The 19648-nt window shown below is 35.9% G+C and overlaps 1 protein-coding gene across 1 annotated transcript; it reads left to right on the top strand.

Moving 5' to 3' along the window:
• The first annotated feature begins 5503 nt into the window (after positions 1 to 5503).
• On the top strand, positions 5504 to 16024 carry LOC131635348 (dynamin-related protein 3A-like). The gene is made up of 20 exons (XM_058905969.1): positions 5504 to 6105; positions 6201 to 6483; positions 6578 to 6606; positions 6716 to 6817; positions 7057 to 7133; positions 7223 to 7274; positions 7496 to 7609; positions 7759 to 7807; positions 7970 to 8079; positions 10197 to 10289; positions 10445 to 10537; positions 10604 to 10741; positions 11718 to 11831; positions 11940 to 12035; positions 12147 to 12189; positions 12329 to 12474; positions 12587 to 12733; positions 13415 to 13467; positions 13567 to 13666; positions 15367 to 16024. Exons 1-20 carry the CDS (start codon positions 5776 to 5778, stop codon positions 15502 to 15504), a joined length of 2307 nt encoding a protein of 768 aa, XP_058761952.1. The 5' UTR covers positions 5504 to 5775; the 3' UTR covers positions 15505 to 16024.
• Positions 16025 to 19648: the final 3624 nt, after the last annotated feature.

Raw genomic sequence — 19648 nt, 5'->3', positions numbered from 1 at the left:
AAACTGACTAACGACGTTACTTTAGATGACGTGGAAGCTGAGGTGGATGGGTGGAATGTCCTTGTTGCTGAAACACTTTTCTATTTTCCCTCAAATTCTACCCTAACGCAAAATGCTTCCCAAAATCCCCTAATTGAAACCTACATCATCCTCTAATAAAAATAAAAATAATGTAGGTTTCAATTAGGGGATTTCGGGAAGCATTTTGCGTTAAGGTTGAATTTGGGGAAAAATATAAAAGTGTTTCAACAACAAGGAAAAAGAATGTGATGAATAGACATTCCACCAATCTACCTCAGCTTCCATGTCATCTAAAGTAACGTCGTTAGCTAGTTTTTGATAGAAAGGACCATTTTGATTCTGTTAGACAACGTAAGGTGCCAACTTGAAAATTTTAAAAGGAAGATAACCAAAATAGACCTCGATGTATAGGTACGGGACCAAAAAGGGTATTAAGCCATAACAATAAAGGCCAGACTACATTTAAGAAATGATACGTGCACCCGTTACAAACAACAAACTTCACACAAAAATATTAGTTACCCTAATGTACCACTAGTCTTCCTCAACATTCAATCTTTAGAGATGAAGGTCCACAAAAATGGAAAATGACGAAGGATGAAGATGATGAACAATGCTAGGGAATCCCCGAAATACTCTAATTCATAATATGTTAGTCAAGGGATTAGATGTATGTGAAAGAATAACACACACACACACACACACACACACACACACAAGATTCTCTCTAATTTATGGATGAATGAGTCTTGGTTCTTGATTGATATCACGAGCTTGATTAATCATGAAAAATACTACAAGATTAATCAACTCACTCTCTCTAATTCATTCAAACAACAACAATTTGTACAAGAACAAAGTGCAACAAAAATAAGTTAATCTGACATGGATTAACACTCAAGAAATTGTTTTTGGAGAAGAGGGGAAAGTTTAAAGGTACTAGGAATAGACACACTAAAGAAGAGAAGACAAACTTCAATTTTTATCTTTATGGGTTTCACCCACATGTTTTCACACTTGTGTTATTGGATTAAAGAAATAACCATTTAAATCTAAGATAGAAAATTGGATTTGTGAAGCTATGATTTGAGTCAAGAAGAAATCAAGCTAAACTTCTAATTTGAGTCAATGAGCGCAAAGCCCAAATTAAGCTTCATGGAGACATTTTATTCGAGTCAAGCTTATTACTTGATTCGAGTCACACGAGGTTGTGATTCGAGTCATGTTCATTTCATGATTCGAATCAACTCATCTAAAGGCAAATCTCATTTTTCACAAGGTTCCTGATTCGAATCACACTTAACACTTCATTCGAATCAAGTCACTCAACATCTTGATCTAAGAGTTCTAACTTGTGATTCAAGTCACACTTGATGAAATGACAAAAGAGCAATTTTCTAGGCTAAAAAAGGAACACTATCAAGGATCAAACACTCTTATTTTTTGAGTAATAAATGGTCTTAATGGTGCAACACTAAGATATCCAAATCGAATACAATACAACTCAAATGTGAATAAAGTACAAACACGTGAATATTATATGATAAGCAAATTACAAATACGCGTACAAACTATAACATATACACTAATATTGGCAAAAACATCAAAACAAGTAAACGATACCATACGATAATGTGACTTTACTTTCACTTTGGTGGAGGTATTCCTGTGGAGGAAGTCGAAAAGAGACGCTTGCAGCGACTTATTGAGGTTTGGTTGCTGATAAGATCTTGTTCCTAGAATGAAAGAAATACTATTTTTGGTAAGCTTTGGAACCTTCAGTCTTTTTGTTTTTAATCCACCTATCCCTGACGTATTTGCTTTACCCATAATTTTATGCAAATTAAATGAATGATAAAGTGTAGCTCCGAATTCTAAGGTGGGGGATACAATCGACTAGGAGTGACATTTTTGCATAGTCCTTGCTGAATTTACCGAATATCCCGAGTATAAATGCTTGCCCCTGCTAATGGGGGTATGACTCTCATTCTACTAGAGGTCACCGACCTTTTCATCTAGATAAGGACCGCTCCTACTCGTCTAATCTTTCTTGGACTATTTTGGAGGAAGAACTGGTTACGCTTGCCTGATATGCCAGGTGTGCGTTCGGTGCTTTAGCCCTTGGTGGATCCGGCCACTGGAAGGCTCTTTGGTCTAGCCGACACCATGCTGAGAAACGATAAGACGCGAGGATTCTCGATTTGAAGCTTTAACGGGACAAATACCTGCATAAAGTAGAAAAAGCTTCTACCTCTCTCATCCGGGAGGTGAATGCCTTGCTTCATTTGAATCTCGCTGGTTCTCTCTTCGACCAGGTGAGTCATTTGGCGAAGACTGTGACGAAGAGTAACCAGCAACTAGCCGACTGTACGAGTAGTACCCTTGAGGTAGTTTCACAATTATTTGAGAATGCTTCACAGCAAATGGAGCATTTTCACCGCCCTTTGACTCTTTCCTATGAACAAATCTAATCGGATTAAGTGGTCAAAGATGGAGGGATCGTTTCTCTGTGGAAGTAGACATGTCAATTTTTTTTTTTATGTATTGTCTATATAGTACCTTGTAATGGAAGAGTATGTAAGTATACTTTTTTATGGAATGAAATGCTTTTCGTTACCAATTTATGGCATTTTTGTAGGATCCTGAGTGTATAGCTCTGGATCTTTGCGAACTTACGAGGGTTTTCCTTGAAATTAAATGGACGTCACTGGGGCTGTTCCCAGCAAAAGGTCGGATCCCATCCCTTCCACCAGATGAAAACCAGGTCAAAGGTAGATGTGTGGCCAACCCACCATGGCATATGGATTGGCTAGCTGCCAGGCGAAGGTGGGTCATGATTTCCTGTAGGGAATTGATTGTTGTGGCCGAATGTGAAAAGTGTCTCTGGTAGCACATCTGAATTTAGGTGGGGAATTGATTACTTTTTTCGAACGTATAAAGTGTCTCCAATAACACCCCTAACTTTAGGTGTGAAATTGATTTCTTTCGTCGAACGTGCAAAATGTCTCTAACATCAACCCTAAATTTAGGTGGGGAATTGATTGTTCTTGTCGGACGTGCAAAGCGTCTTTGACAACACCTCTGAATTCATCCGGGCATCAATATTATCGGTTGTACCCTAAGTTTTCCGTGCACCGGGAATTGATTGTTCTCGTCGAACGTGCAAAGCGTCTTCGACAACATCTCTAATTTTATTATTTCCAGACACATATGTACTTTAGGAGATAAACAATACGTGTATAATATTTGAGATGATTCGGAAATAGGAAACATAACTAGGAGGGCCATTCGCCGTTTATTCTTTTGATTCTCTTTGGTTTGTTCAGCCCCTTCTTGGAGGATGGATACCCATTATGTTGAGTTAACTGGTGAAGGAAACGACATTGATCTTCATGTCTGTGCTTTCTCCCTGATCATTATGGAGAGCCTAATATTTTCTCTTTGCTCCCTCTAGGTCATCGTTCGTAGTGGTCGGTTTTCCATACAAGTTGAGGTATTTAAGCTTTAGATACACCGACGAGGCAACAACATCCAGTATGGCTGGAAGGGTCATCCAAAGATGCAATTATAAACACTTATGCAGGGAACTACCAAAAATCGAGAATTTCCCCCATATGTCCTTTCCATCACCTATGGAAACCTTCATTTCCACATATACCCATGGATGGGTAGTGGGTCTATTAAATGCTTGGAGACCAAAGCTTTCGTTAGAAAATAAACCGCTTCGATCCAATCCCATCGTCTCGAACAACTTCGAATACATGATGTCATAGGAGATGTTGTCGTCAATAAGTATACTTGATACGTCGAATTGCACAATCGTATTAATGATCACTAAGGAGAAGATCTCGTTGGGAATGCCTATAATATTCTGAGTCCTGGAATCCCAACATAAGTCAGTTATGGACTTTTGTTGAAGTACTTCCTTCCTTGTGATAGGCATACAACATTTTTGCAGTCTTCCTCTTCATAGTGCCTTTGGAGCGGAGGTTTACCCGTGGTGCTCCCCCGGTTATTGCGGCGATGTAGGAGCGTTTTCCCTTACTTGCCTCCTTGCTTTCTCTACTTGTTCCAGCTTCCGCGGTCTTTGAGGGAGACTTACCCATAAGTGACTCCTCTCTATCCCACTTTCCCTATTAACATATTATGTTAGCCGTTCGCTCTTGATTAGTCCTTTGATGACTTCCTTCAGTTGGATGCAATCGTCAATGTTGTGGTTGTGACTCTTGTGGAAGCGACAATACTTTAATTTGCCTGTCTGAGATGTCTCTTTAATGTGGTTAGGAGGTCAGATTCCTCCTTTTCGAAACTCAATAATTGCACAGTCTTGATAAATTTTCTCCCAGGATACCGTTAGGAGGTGTACTTGTCGTACTTTCCCAACATACCCCAGTCAAAGTCATCTCGACGCCGGTGGGACTCCTTACCGGTCGGGCTACTGAAATGGGACACGATATAGTCGGGGTTGTCAAATTGCATGGTCAACTTCTCCTCTAGAAGCATGTAAGGTTCAGTCATAGATAACATTTTCTAGACAACCTTCACCTTCTTCTTCCCTAACTTTTTCTTGAAGGGGTGGTATCTCAAAAGGCCATTCTCAAATATTCAACACTAAAGACCTTCTTGAGACCCTTTCACCTCGACAACAACCTCTGTGAATTGGTCTTTGTATGACCGCAAACTCTCTTTATTTCCTCAGATGACCCGCTTGAGGCGACTTCAATTACAGGGCGTTGATTCCGGGTTGTGAAATGCGCATAAAACCTCTCACAGATCTTTACCACAAGTCTTTTGTCGCTCTTATGCGATTCTTTCTACTAAAGAGCCTCGTCTCTCTCTGTCATGACTGGTTCTGGGACAATAACACAAGTCTATCCTAACGTAACCTCTTAGACAATATTTTTCTATTAGGGAGTGTTGTGAAGGCTTTCTTTTAGGTGCTGAAGTCTCCCTTTAAGCGCGTGTGAGTTATGTTGTCGAACGATGTTGAACATATTGTTCAATAGCAATACTTTGCACGCCGAGGTTTGCTTGTAGAGCATAGATGCCACACAAGATTTGTGACGATATAATTTGAGGCCAGACAACGACAGGTTTGAACACGAAAGTAACTTAACCCCATTTCAAATTTCACAAAATATCTACGAAGTTTTTACAACGAAATCTAATTATATTTTGTTTGGATATTTCTTTATCAAATGAATTTGATAATTTTCAGTTTAACTAATGGATTGAATAAAAACAAAAATGAAATAGATGAATTGCTCTAACCATTTAAATTGTCAAATGGATGAAATGAACCCAATCTATTTTTGTTGACAGCTAGAGTCCAACGTGTTAATCATTTGTTATTGTGTTGAATGGATGTGATGGATTTAACTTTGCCTAAATTTATCAACGTGAACAAGTGAATTGTTATGCCACTTCTAAAGTGTAGGATTTTTATTGATTTTGATAAACATATATTTGGAGAATTCCTAATTGATTTTTTTTGTTGACAGATCACAGAAGTCCCAACTGTCATTAGCGAAAAATAATGACTGAATTATTATATTGATTATTGAACACTTCAAACTCTCGAAATTTGCTTAACTTTTCTCCTCTTCTCATCATTCAAAAAACCTGTTTCATTTACGAAAGAACTCAAAGTAGTTGAAAACCGCGAATTACACGAAGTGAGTTGAGCTGAGATTCAATTCAACTAACAAAATCACTTATCACCATTCCAATCGCCGCTAAAACCCTAATCAAGTTATGGCGGCGGCCAACGACGGCGCCCCGCTCGGATCCTCCGTAATCTCACTAGTCAACAAACTTCAAGACATCTTCAGCCGCGTCGGAAGCCAATCCACCATCGACCTCCCTCAGGTTGCCGTTGTCGGCAGCCAGAGTAGCGGCAAGTCTAGCGTCCTCGAAGCTCTCGTCGGCCGTGACTTCCTCCCCCGTGGTAACGAAATCTGCACGAGACGACCTCTCGTTCTCCAGCTCGTTCACATTCAATCCTCCCAACCGGAATCCGCCGAGTTTCTTCATTTACCTGGCCGGACCTTCCATGATTTCTCCCAAGTCCGCGCTGAAATTCAGGTTTGTTCACTTCTCTCAATTTCAATAACGCTACTAGTTGAATTGAATTGAATTGAATAGAATATGATATTGATGATGATGTGATGTTTTTTTAGGCTGAAACTGATAGGGAAGCTGGAGGGAACAAAGGAGTTTCTGATAAGCAGATTCGCCTCAAGATTTTTTCGCCTAATGTTCTGGATATTACACTTGTGGATCTCCCTGGTATTACCAAGGTTCCGGTTGGTGATCAACCTTCGGATATTGAAGCTCGAATTAGAACCATGATCATGTCCTATATCAAAGTTCCCACTTGTCTCATTCTTGCTGTTACTCCTGCTAATTCAGATATGGCTAATTCTGATGCTCTTCAAATGGCTGGAAATGCTGATCCTGATGGTGCCCTTTTTATATCCCTAAATCAATTTAATCTTTTTCGAAATCTATGGGTTTGGTTTTTAAATGCTTTCTTTTCCTTTTCCCTTTGTTGCAGGTCATAGAACGATAGGTGTCATAACCAAGGTTTAGTATAGTATATCTCTCTGATATGAAAATGTAATTATGAATTTTGTTATGCGGTTTGCTTGTTCTGACAAGTTTAGGAACAAAATTGCTTGGACTTGGATTGTAGTTGGACATCATGGACAGAGGTACTGATGCTAGGAATCTGTTAAAGGGAGACATTATTCCCCTGCGACTTGGTTATGTCGGTGTTGTGAATCGGAGCCAGGAGGTAATGTGTTCTATTCCATCACACTGTTATGAATTACAGCCGCTTCTGGCTTGCTACATTTAGACTTTGCATGTGCTTCTATCTGTTAAGAATGGGTTGTTATTAAATATTGAGTGCATGCACACAAGGGCAATATGTCATCAACCCAAACAAATATGCACTTGTGTAAATTGATTGATCAGTGTCTAGGTCAACATGTAATACTAAAATCCAGTTGTTTTGTTTTCATGTCAAATTAGGATATTATGATGAATCGGAGTATAAAGGATGCTCTTGATGCTGAAGAGAAGTTTTTCCGCAATCATCCTATAAGGAAGTGTTATTACTTATTGCATACTAGTTTGTAATATTCATTACATGTCACTTCTTTATTCTGATTTCTTCTGTGCTATTCAAGATATATAGTGGTCTAGCTGATAGTTGTGGCGTTCCTCAATTGGCAAAGAAGTTGAACAAGGTAGGCTTTGCAATGTTGAAAATGCAAATTAGTTTTTGTTATTTATTTTAATTTCTTAAATGCTGGCCTTAACTATACCTTCACCTTGCTCATACAATTAAAATATGGAATTCCTAGAAATTACCCAAAAGATCAAACTGTTTTAAATTCTTAGAAGATTCCAATTCCTGGACCTGGGCATTTTAAATTTATTTACATATTTGCCTGTTCATCTCTTGCAGATTCTTGCACAACATATCAAGGCTGTGCTACCAGGGCTGAAAGCACGTATAAGCACTTCACTAGTCACTCTTGCAAAGGAACATGCAAGCTATGGAGATATCACAGAGTCTAAGGCATGTGTTAATATTTTGATGTGTCTCTATGACATTTGTAAATAATACTGTATGATGATTCTCCTTCTTGTTATATAAAGCAACACATTTCGTGCTTTGACTGGCCATATACCTTAGGGTATCTATACATGATTCTTCATATCTTGCAGGCTGGGCAGGGCGCACTTATCCTGAATATTCTTTCAAAATATTGTGACGGTACTTAACTATCTCAACCATAAGATTTCTTATCTCCTCTTCAGCTCTTACATTTGCAAAATCATTCCGTTGTTGATAATATTTGCCAATTGATTTTCAATATATAACTAATTGTTTATCTCCCAAAGTCACTAATTCTATTTATTTTTTTATTGAAAAAAGCTTTCTCCTCCATGGTAGAGGGGAAGAATGAGGCGATGTCTACATCTGAGCTATCAGGTGGAGCACGAATTAATTACATTTTTCAATCCATATTTGTGAGGAGTTTAGAGGTATGAACTTTTTGTTTTTTGTATATATGATTTTAACTGTGTAATTTATTAGCAAATGGGTATAGTTAACTTATAACGCCATTACCCTTTGTAATTTATTAGCAAATAACGACCCACCTGGCCTATATCTATTTGGTTGTAGTTGGTGTGCATCTAATCAATTTATCCTATTTAATTTAGATGCCCATTAACAGGTTTTCTGCTCATTATTCTTGCATCATTCACACATGTAGAAAAAGGTTTAATAATATATTATTTGAAAATTATGTTACAATACAATAGTTAATTTGTTTAAATTGAGAAAAATCTAGATCTACTGGGCTTTGCATAACGGGCTCATACAATAAGATAAAATTCATTAAATAAAAAATAAAATCATTTGTTAACACATATGCCAGCTTGTACCTCCAAGGAATGTAAGTGGTAGTTATCAATCCACTATCCATCTTCTCTTTAATGAAATGTCGATTAATGTCAATGTGTTTTGTTTTGTCATGTTGAATAGGATTATGTGCAATACTAATGACCGATTTGTTGTCACAAAACAGTTTCATAGGATCTTCACGAAGTGTCTTAAAATCTTCTAGAACATGTTTCATCCACAATAGTTAACAAGTTTCTTGTCCCATAACTCTAAAATCTGTTTAGCTCTTGATCGTTCCACTACGCTTTGCTTTTTGTTTCTCCAAGAAACAAGATTTCCACCTTTTTTGAACAAAAAAACCTAGTCTACAACTTGCAAATGTCTTGCCCTTAGATCATGCATGAAACAGGAACAACTCCAATACCAAACAAACAGCAATGAAGAGGCTACAACAACTCAGTCGTTGATGCTAAGAAGCTATAGGAGTGCGCACAAAATTTGTGTAAAATACCCAAATGCGTTAATATCCACGAAAAAATGAGTCGCCCCAACAAAAATAAAAATTGAGTTTCTTCGAACTATGATTTTGACCACTGAAATGGAAAAAGGATGACCTGATCTTACAATCTGCAAGAAAATAGCAAAAACCTTATCAAGGGAGGACAATGCTTGTGGGTCATGCATTGGGAACGTGTGGGGCGTCTGGTGGTGTTGCTTTTATTTTTAACATCTTGTTCGGTGTTTTGAGATGAAGGAATTGTCATGGTTGTTGACACGAATATGTGATTTATGATGTTTTAAACGCACTATGACAAAGGTTGTGACAAAGGTTATATGGACGCTAACATGGCAAAAATTTGTTGCGGACATAAAAGATGCAATAAGAAGCTAAATTCATTTCACTGAAAAATGTGTACCTAATGCGGAAAAATATACTGACGGCTAGGGTTTATGCAGAAATTAGACTTTCAAAACTGGAGCTCGTGAGATAGCATGTAGAAAAAGGTTTTATAATATATTACTTCAAAGTTATATTACAATACGATAGTTCTGTTGAGTCATGAGTCCCATGTCAGAAAATATATGGTATGAACATATGTTTATAACCGACAGCAATTCTCCCGTTACAAGTCGGTTTTATAAGGATGAGCTAGGCCGGATGCGTATGGATGTTTGCGTTGTGATGGTATAGTTTCTGGCGTAGATAGATCGACGGTCTCCGGTTCTTATGGTAGGGCGCGTGTTAGTACCAGCGATAATTGATGCTTTTCGGCAGCGGTGGTGGACGTGGATACTTCTCCGGCAGCAGCGGCAGCATTCCGGTGACTGTTCTTGAGAAGTTCATTTGTTTAAACAGAGAAAAGTTTAGATTTCGCTAACAGACCCATACACTAGAATAAAATTAATTAAAATTAAAATAATAATTTCTAAAGATAAAATAAAACTACTGGGATCTATTACAATATGCAATTTGATTTTTGTTAAAGGCGATGATGATGTCAAGTATTATTAATGATTTTGCAAATGTTGAACTAAATGCTTCATGTGCCTTGTTTTTACTGTTCAAACAAACTATGTTGCATACAAGTTGGTATCAAATTGAACGGCTAAAAGGGAAAAGAAAAATCATGTTTTATATGAGCACACATTTATTTAGGCAACAATAAAGTCATGAGATCCAATTACTATTGTGTTGCTCTCTTCAGCTAGTTCATAAGTCCTATTATTTAATGTCATTTAATGTATCTTATAGGAAGTGGATCCGTGTGAAGACTTGACTGATGATGATATTCGTACCGCGATACAGAATGCAACTGGGCCTAAAGCAGCACTGTTTGTTCCAGATGTAGGTCTTGTTGCCATCACATATAATTTTCCGTTTTCTTTAAGGAACACATATTTATACTATTGAATCATTGATGGAGCAATTTTTCCCCAACTGCAGAACATACTTTGGTATTAAAAAAGAAACATACTTATCTATTATTTCCATCTAACTAGGTTCCATTTGAAGTCCTTGTGCGGAGGCAGATATCTCGGCTATTGGATCCAAGTCTTCAATGTGCCAGGTTTATATATGACAAGTTAATGAAGGTAAGGATTTATAGCTTTGCCATTTCTTCTGCAAATGTGTGCCAGATTAAAATATCTTCTTTTCAGATCAGCCATCGCTGTATGGTGACTGAACTGCAGCGATTCCCTTTCTTGAGAAAACACATGGATGAAGTTATTGGAAACTTTTTACGAGAAGGCCTTGAACCCTCAGAGACTATGATCACACACATCATAGAAATGGAGGTATGATGAAATTTTACTTATGTGTTACGTAAATATAGACATGCTTCCCCTTCTACTGCAACTTTCATTTTAGTATTTAGACATGCTTCTGGTTGTTATAGTCGAGTTGCATCTTCAGAGCTGATGTCGCTTGCTGCACTACGTATCTGTTTATGCTGCTGTTTCCAGAACTCAATTTGTTTCAGTTCGGTTTGAAGGTTTTACACCTTCTAGCCGAGGCTTCAGCTATGGATAGCACTGGCCATTCATCCTTTTTGGTTTTGTTTGAAGATGTGACATCTTTTACTTTGGATTTCAGCTGCTGTTAACACTGGCTTAGTATTATATCGTTTTGGGTTGTCTGCTGTTCATGAATGTCACTGGTAGTTTCTTCATTGGTTGTTGTTAGGTGGTTTTTTCTTCAGCACAACCTTTATTGGTTGATTGTTCTGGAGTTTTTCATTGGTTTATCCAATATATCTTTTCTAGGACTAATTATGGCAGGTGTTATATTTTCTATTTCAAACGAATTATTTGTAACAAGTTTAAAACTTGGTAAGCTTTAGCTTGAGAACTTAGAGCATTAGAAAATATCTTATAATATCTATTTTACTATCTTAGATTATTAGAGTATCTTGGACTGTTTTCAAAGTTTGTTTTTATGCTAATTATTATTATTATTATTATTATTATTATTATTATTATGATTAGTTTCCTAATTTCTCTATTTAGTTAAGATTGAGCCTATGGATTCCTATAAATAAGGATTGGCGTTTATTCTTTTGTACCAAGTTAGTCTCAAGCTATTACTAGTAATATTCAAACTCTTATAATTTTCTCCTCTTTTCATCTAGAATCCTACTATATTCATAATTTTTTGGAGTTCTAGTAGAAACCTGTTAACAAATATTAGCTTATTAAGATGATGGTCTGTCTATTAAAGTGAAACTTCTATTCCTTATCCTCAATGTCTTGGTTAAATTACTGCATTTTGCAGATGGATTACATAAACACTTCCCACCCAAATTTTATTGGTGGAAGTAAAGCATTAGAAGCTGCAGTTCAACAGACCAGGTCTTCTACAGTTTCTCTGCCAGTTTCTAAATTGAAGGTACACATACATTTTGTGGGCTCTATACATTGTTTTTCATACTAGCTGTGAAAACTAATTTGTGCTTTCCTATTTTTGGTTTGAAATTCTCCCGTTAATTTCTAATAGGACGCTTTGGATTCTGAGAAAGGATTAGCTTCTGAAAGAAGTGTAAAGTCTCGACCTATTCTTGCAAGACACGCCAATGGTGGAATGGCAGATCATGTAATTTTATCCTGTTTTGTTGACTGGAGGTTTTACTTTTCATGGCAAGATGAGGGATACTATATTATCTTGTTCTAATTTGTTGATACTAATGATATGGAAAAAAAACAGGGTGTGCGTGCTGCATCGGATACTGACAAAGTAGTGCATTCAGGTAAGTTGTTTATTAATTTTAATATTTGAGTTTTCGGAGGCATGTGCTTTGTTATGCATTTAGTTTGGCACCTTTATTTTGTTTTTGGTCAATCAACTGTCTTTGATGTTTTTGGTTGCGTGGTGTTTGTTTCCCTCAGGAGCCGCTGGTGGATCTAGTTGGGGGATCTCATCTATTTTTGGTGGAGGTGATAACCGTGTGTCTATGAGGGAGAATACAAATAGTAAACCTCATTATGATCCAGTTCAGAGTGTGCATTCATCCTCTACAATTCATTTGAGAGAGGTGTATATACTATGTTAAAGTTGAAATTGATGCATTCATTTCTCGACAATTTGTTTTATGAGTGTGTGTGCGCACGCCTGCATGTGTATTTAATGTGCTTTGGGTTTTGTAGCCCCCTTCTGTCTTGAGGCCATCTGAGAGAAGTTCAGAGACACTAGCTGTTGAAATTACAGTAACAAAGTTGCTTTTGAGGTCATATTACGAGATTGTCAGAAAAAATGTTGAAGATCTTATTCCTAAGGCGATTATGCACTTCTTGGTATCTTTCCTTCTTTTTGACTTTACATTTTTTAATAAATATTTTAGTGATAAGTTTAGAGCTAGTGTATGATGCTTTCAAAATCGAATGGTATGTTAGGTGGTACACCAAAATCTTATGTTCCCATGTACCGAATCTATTTTGCAATCTGATTAATGACCATCAACCAAATGTTATGCATATTGCGTGCTAATCCACTCGTTGCTTTTGCACAAAAAGTGCATAGAATTGTTATTAGTAGTTGCAATTTCTCTACTTGATTTGTTATTTATGCACTCTAACTTTAGTAATTTAGATATAGGCTGTTTTGTGGGCCGTGGTATCTACTATATTGATATTGAAATTACAAAGATTTAGGTTACAATAAAGGCAAGATGAGGAGTATCTGAATGATAGAATATAATATCAATAATATGGTGTGTGATAGTGTTACAAAAGACAATGCCCTGATCCTAATCCTTGTTTATATTATTACTAGATTCCTGATAGGCTGATCCTTGTTAAATAAGTAAAACAAGTCAAGAAATATATGAAAGATGGAAACAAACAAGTCTTAAGAGATCTATAAAATATGTTGATAATTCCAGAAAATTCTAATAGCGTTCCTTGCAGTTTAGTATATTCCCTATGCTACTTGAGTGTTTTTGAATATACCTGAATTTCCATGCATTCTATAACTAGGTAAATAACACGAAGAGAGAGCTGCACAATGTCTTCATCACAAATCTATACAGGTAACATGGTTGTAGCCTGGAGATTCAGATTTATTTTGGAGTTGATATAATTTTTCTGATTTTGGTTGCTAATTTTGCTCTTTGTCATTTAAAAACCAGAGACGATCTGTTTGAAGAGATGTTGCAAGAGCCTAATGAGATATCCGTCAAAAGAAAGCGCTGTCGAGAACTGCTCCGAGCTTATCAACAAGCTTTTCGAGTGAGATTCTTTTAACACTTCAGTTTGCATTTTCTAACTAAAGTTTTGTGTTATTTTATGATAGTTTGGATCTCCTTTAAAAAATTGTCTGTGATTTTCTGAGGAGAGCTCATGATAGTTGTTAATAACGTTGATCTGCTCACTTAGACCAACATCTATAGAGAGAAAAGAGGTGACAAGGAAGTTGAAGAGAGATTGATAATTTCTCTTGATTTGTTAGGAGAGAAATAGGGAAGAGAGAGTAAAAAACAATGGGGCCCACAAATTCTAAAAACTTTTAATGTGAGTTGACGGGTGGTGTATGTAGGGGATTGGTGGTCAATGGTCATGAATGGAGGGGCACCGTTACTCATTCCAAGATGGTTACAAAGCTATTCTGAAAACTAGTAGTTGAGTTGTTACTCATCCAATTGAGAATACTTGGCACAAGTCTAACCCATTAAAAGCTTCTATTTGCTCTCCTAATCCTATAGGGTGTGAATGTGATTGGTAGAGTAGAAATTGGAAAGTGAGAGGTTTAAGGTAAGTTGAAGAGATTTCTCTTGAATTCTTAGGAGTAGGGAAGAGAGAGAAAAAAAACAATGTACCCCATATTTTACATTTTTTCCCTATCCACTTATGGAGAGAAAGTGCGGAGAAATAGACAAAGACTGAAGGAAGGGAGAAATGTTATTATTTTTTAAAAAGACAAAAATGTCCTTTAGTTTAAACCAACATACTAGTTTATTGATTATTTTAAATTGAATTAATTTATTAGTTTGATATGTAAATTATTACTTCTAATTAATTAAATTGTATGTATCTTAATTTATTTGTTTTAGTACTTATTTTAATTTGATGGATCTCGTTTGATTAAATGTGATTTATAACACATGAGAAGGTCCGTGGTGCTGGCTTGGTGATAATTCCAACATCATACAAAATCTCCACTCTCAGATTTAACTAATTTAATTAATTTATTTTAATACTTATTTTAGTTTAATTGATTATTAATTTGATGGATCTGATATGATGAAATGTGATTTATAATTATATCACATGAGAAGGTGCATGGTGATTTATATCGTACAAAATTTCAACCCAAAGCTTTAACTCAATGATATCTGTCTTTTCTCTCTTATGAGATTCTTTCCAAGCAATCAAGGAGAGAGAAGAAAACACAATTCTTTATCTTCTGTTTGTCTCTTCTTTCTCTTTTCTCAAACAATGCGTCAAATGTACTCGATTTTCTATTTCATTCTCTTCACTTTTTTTTTACATCTTTCCCGTTCTTACTTTCTTCTTGAACCAAACATATGCTTAGGCTGCCCATCTCTATTTAATGGAATTAATATTTTATTTAGAAGACAATTGTGGTTCTCCTTGATTCAAATTGTTGGCTACTGACATTGGCTTCTCGCACGGTGAACACTCGTAATAGTTGTACATTGGTAATTGGTTTGTTTATATATGATTATCATTAAAACCTTGATTCTCTGTGAACAATTAGGCTGTTGACCTCAATGTTTTGAACATGATGACACTTTTCTACGTGAGTGTAGTTGACCTGTTACTGTTACTGTATCAGTTTCTTATGATTTGTGGACATATATATTATCCAATATATATTTATATGATCTTGAAATCCATGAACTTTCCTGCTTAATCATGTTGATTCCAAAATATGGTTGGTCTCTGATAACTGTATTTCATCTTGGTAGGACTTGGATGACCTACCTCTTGAAGCTGAAACAGTTGAATGGGGACACAATTCGCCTGAAACAACTGGCTTGCCTAAAATTCGTGGATTACCAACTTCTTCTATGTATTCTACTGGCAGTTCAGGAGACAGTGTCTAATAAGTTTGTATGTTCTTAAAAGACCCGAAAGTATAAGAAGTCTTCCATTCTGCAAATTTTGGTTCAAATACATGTCAGGTTTTGATCCCATGGTTGACAAATGAGTGCTGGTCATGTTTGTTGGCTAAGGGAATTGACTAACACTCTATTCATTTTATACGTAATGCTTCTGCAAATTTTGAGGGCGAGGGAGGGCCTGGAGCTGGAGTGCATTCAATTACTATTTTCTTTTCTGTTCTCATATAGCGTTGCCATTATTTTTTCAGGCTCCAGAATGAATGAATAACAGGAGCGGATGATCTTTCACATCCTTCACTATATTCATGTAAATTAGTATTACCATTTTTGTTTTTTTGGTAACAGATATTGTTCATAGGAACTTTCCAGGCTGTGTCCTATGAGTTATTCAATTTTTCATTATTTTGTTTGCATCAGCGGCAGGCTTGCATATCTCAAATGGCTGCTCAGAATGATGTTTGGACTTCCCTAATAACTTTACCTCTTCTCTCTCCTATTCACATTTGCTCTAATAATCCATTTAACAAGTTCAATAAATTACCATAAGTTTATATTACAAAATGTTTCACAATTCTTATTACGAGAAGAGATATTCTTATTTCAAGAGTAAGTTATCAAGACTTATTTCATATCTTTCACCATTAATTCTTTTCAATCTAATAGTTAAAATAATGAATATTGCTTTTCTCTCTATATATATTCTTCCTTTACTCACTCTCTTTATTATATTTATACCATCTGCACCCTTTCTTTAAAATGTATTATAAAGTAGGGTTAATACCTATTTTCACCCCTGCAATATAGGGTTGGTTTGAAAAACACCCCTGCCAAAAAAAAAGTTGCAAGAATTCCCCTAACATTTGAAGATTCTCTCGTTTTAAACCTTGTAAAAATTTTGTTTTTAAAACCAACCTTGCCATTTCAAGATTCAGTCATTTTAAACCCTATAATCTTGTAGATTATGTCATTTTAAACCCTCTGGAGTATGACGGGCAAGGTTGGTTTTACTAAAAATAATAATTTACAGGGTTCAAAATGATAGAGTCCTTCAAGTGGCAAGGTTGGTTTTAAAAATCAAATTTTTACAAGATTTAAAACGAGAGAATCTTCAATTGTTAGGGGAATTATTGCAACTTTTTTTTTTGCAGGGGGGTTTTTCAAACCAACCCCATATGGCAGGGGTGAAAATAGGTATTAACCCTATAAAGTATTAGAGCATACAAAATATAGAGGTCGTTCTCTTTGATAAGGCCACCTTTTTTTAAAAAAAAAGTAGAAACAAATTAAAGTAAGAAAAATACATAAGTCAAGTTATATGGATATTAATTTGATTTTCAAATTATAATACCAGTACCAAATTATAATACTAGTACATAATAATGATCTAATCTTTTGTTTTTGGTCTTCAATTTTTTCGGAAAGTTTCTCAACCAATCCCATGGATCTCTTAAACACCACACAATTTTATTTTGTTTCCCCCAACTTTCATAGATGCACATTTGGAAGCACTCCATATTTTAAAAAAAATTTAATTTCTTTCGTAGATACATCTACGGAAGCGTAATAAACTAGTATAAATGAGAAAAAATACACATAAAATCAGTTCAAGGACGTTTCCGTAGGTGCATCTACGGAATAGCTTAGCGCCACATTGTTCCATAGATGCATCTACGGAAGTGTCTGATATAGTTTGAACCAGCATGATCACTCGCCCCATTGTTTTATTTCTTCAAACTCTTCACATTCCACACCCTAAAAATCCTACATTATCAATATCCTATTTCACTCCAAGACTCAAACTTTTTCGTGCAACAAATCAAAGAGAGCAAGAAGAGTCTGAATTTCAAATAAATAATCACTTTCAACCACTACATTGTTCACATTATCAATGGTTTTTTCTGTAAAAAGGTTACAAAGTTTCTGTAGATCCATCTACGAAACGTGTTGAGGAAGAACACTTCCGTAGGTGCATCTACGGGATAATCCCTGCGTTTTTTTTCCAGCATTTTGTAATTCTGTGTGATTTTGACAAAATAGGTATGGTGCACCCCGATAATATTTAAAGAGAATTAGCTACTTTAGTCGATGTTTGTACGAATATCGATGGGGTAGTCGCAAATGTGGAAGATGTCGGAGGTGACTTTAGTAGCAAGCAAGACTTTGATGATCGTGAAAGCATGCTAACATTGATTCATAGGAATGCAACTAACCTTGGCTTTGGTGTGGTGATGGGTGTAACACCCCTTTTCTAACCCCAAATTATAATAAACAATACTCAGAGTAAGCATGCATACAGGAAAAAAGGCGTCACATGTTGATTTCCACAAAATGAAAATCCCAAAATAACATACATACAACATTCATAACATGCAAAGATCATATTGTAACACCACAATGTAAATCTCATGCTTTCATACATTATGCATAAATGCTTGCGGAAACAATTGAATTACTATTAAGAGTTTCAATGAATACATCCCATACTATATTCATCTACCAAATTCAAATTAACATTTCCAAACATGCTATTTTGAAATCCACAATCTAGGGCACATAGCCTTAAAACAACATATCTAAAATATTAATCAATACATCCGAATATCCAATAAAACATAGGAAATAACAATATCCAATAAAACATAGGAAATAACAATATCCAAACATAAGCATAAGTTTAAAGGAATTCCCCCAAGTGTTACATGATCAGAGCATATGACTCGCTACCTAATCCAATAATAAATTCAAGAGCTCCTCGGCTAAATCCTCGGACAAGCTACTACTCGTCTAAACTTGCACGTTACCAACAAAGGGAAACATTCAAACAGAAGGGTGAGAATTCAAATTATCATAAAAAATATAATAATGGGAAATGCAACATAAACAAGCATACATTTCACAATTCATCACTCTTCATAAAACGTGCTTTTATCATCATACATCAAAGTTAACATGTTTCATCATTAAACAACCAAGTTTCATCATTTAAGTAATTATATCTAATTACCAATTCAACAATAGTAGTCCACTAATGAAATGCCATCAAGTATACAATTATCACATAACATTCCACATTATACATCACTCATCACATACTTAATTCACGCCAATCATATTGCAAAATCACACAAACACAAAATTCACACCGACATGTGCGACTCAAGTGTGACTATATGCAATATGCATGTGGATCCCATCCGTTATCATTTTCGGTTATGCCGATTGTCTTTCCTCTATAGATTAGATAACCACCTCAAAAGCCTCATTCCGTGTTAAGCTTTCAAATCTCATTCGGAGTTAGATTTGGGACAAGTAAGTAGCCTTCGTGAGATTACCCAACATTGCCAATTTCAACGACTCATGCTTGTGTATGTGTGCAACAAAACAAGAGTCATGCATTTAAGACGATCTCTCTATCTCTTAAACTACACAATCACATCTTTACAACTTTGCTCAACATTACACAACATGACATTCAATCCAAATCTCAACACCAATTAGCATTTAACAATCAATCACATAATTCATGACATTAACATCACATAATGCATCTATGAACATTGATCATACACGACTCATGCATAACATACACACATAATTACATGTTATTCTCAATTAATATCATAATTAAATTAAACAATTGCCAACCAATCCTACTCTATCATATAGGAAATTATTTAAGCTTCAATATGCTTCAAACAGCACATAAAAAGGAGTTACGAATTAAAAGATACACCATTTCAAAGTTGGAAAAAGTTTTGAACTACAGGATCCGCTTAGCGACCTCAAGCGCGCTTATGGAATTAGAATTTCAATAACCCCGCTTCAAGCGACTAAAAACAACAATTTTTTCTATTCGCAGCTCCGCTTAACGGACTAGCTCCGCTTAGCGAGCTCTTTTTATTTTTGAAAAACAAACAGCATCCGCTTGGCGAGCCTGGGGCCGCTTAGCGGACCTGCGATTTCACAGAAAAATACAGCAACATTAAGAACTGCGAAATGCACAATCCACTATTCCAAATCACTTCCAAATATCAATAAACATCAAATACAACCAGTATTCATCATTATTGAACCATAACATTCATCAAAATCATGTTTAATAATGTAAATCCATATAAATTAGCAC

This window comes from Vicia villosa, linkage group LG1 (genome assembly GCF_029867415.1).
Source record: "Vicia villosa cultivar HV-30 ecotype Madison, WI linkage group LG1, Vvil1.0, whole genome shotgun sequence".
Taxonomy (NCBI): Eukaryota; Viridiplantae; Streptophyta; class Magnoliopsida; order Fabales; family Fabaceae; genus Vicia; species Vicia villosa.
The sequence above is the reverse complement of the archived record's forward strand: the minus strand, read 5'-3'. Positions and strand labels throughout refer to the sequence as shown.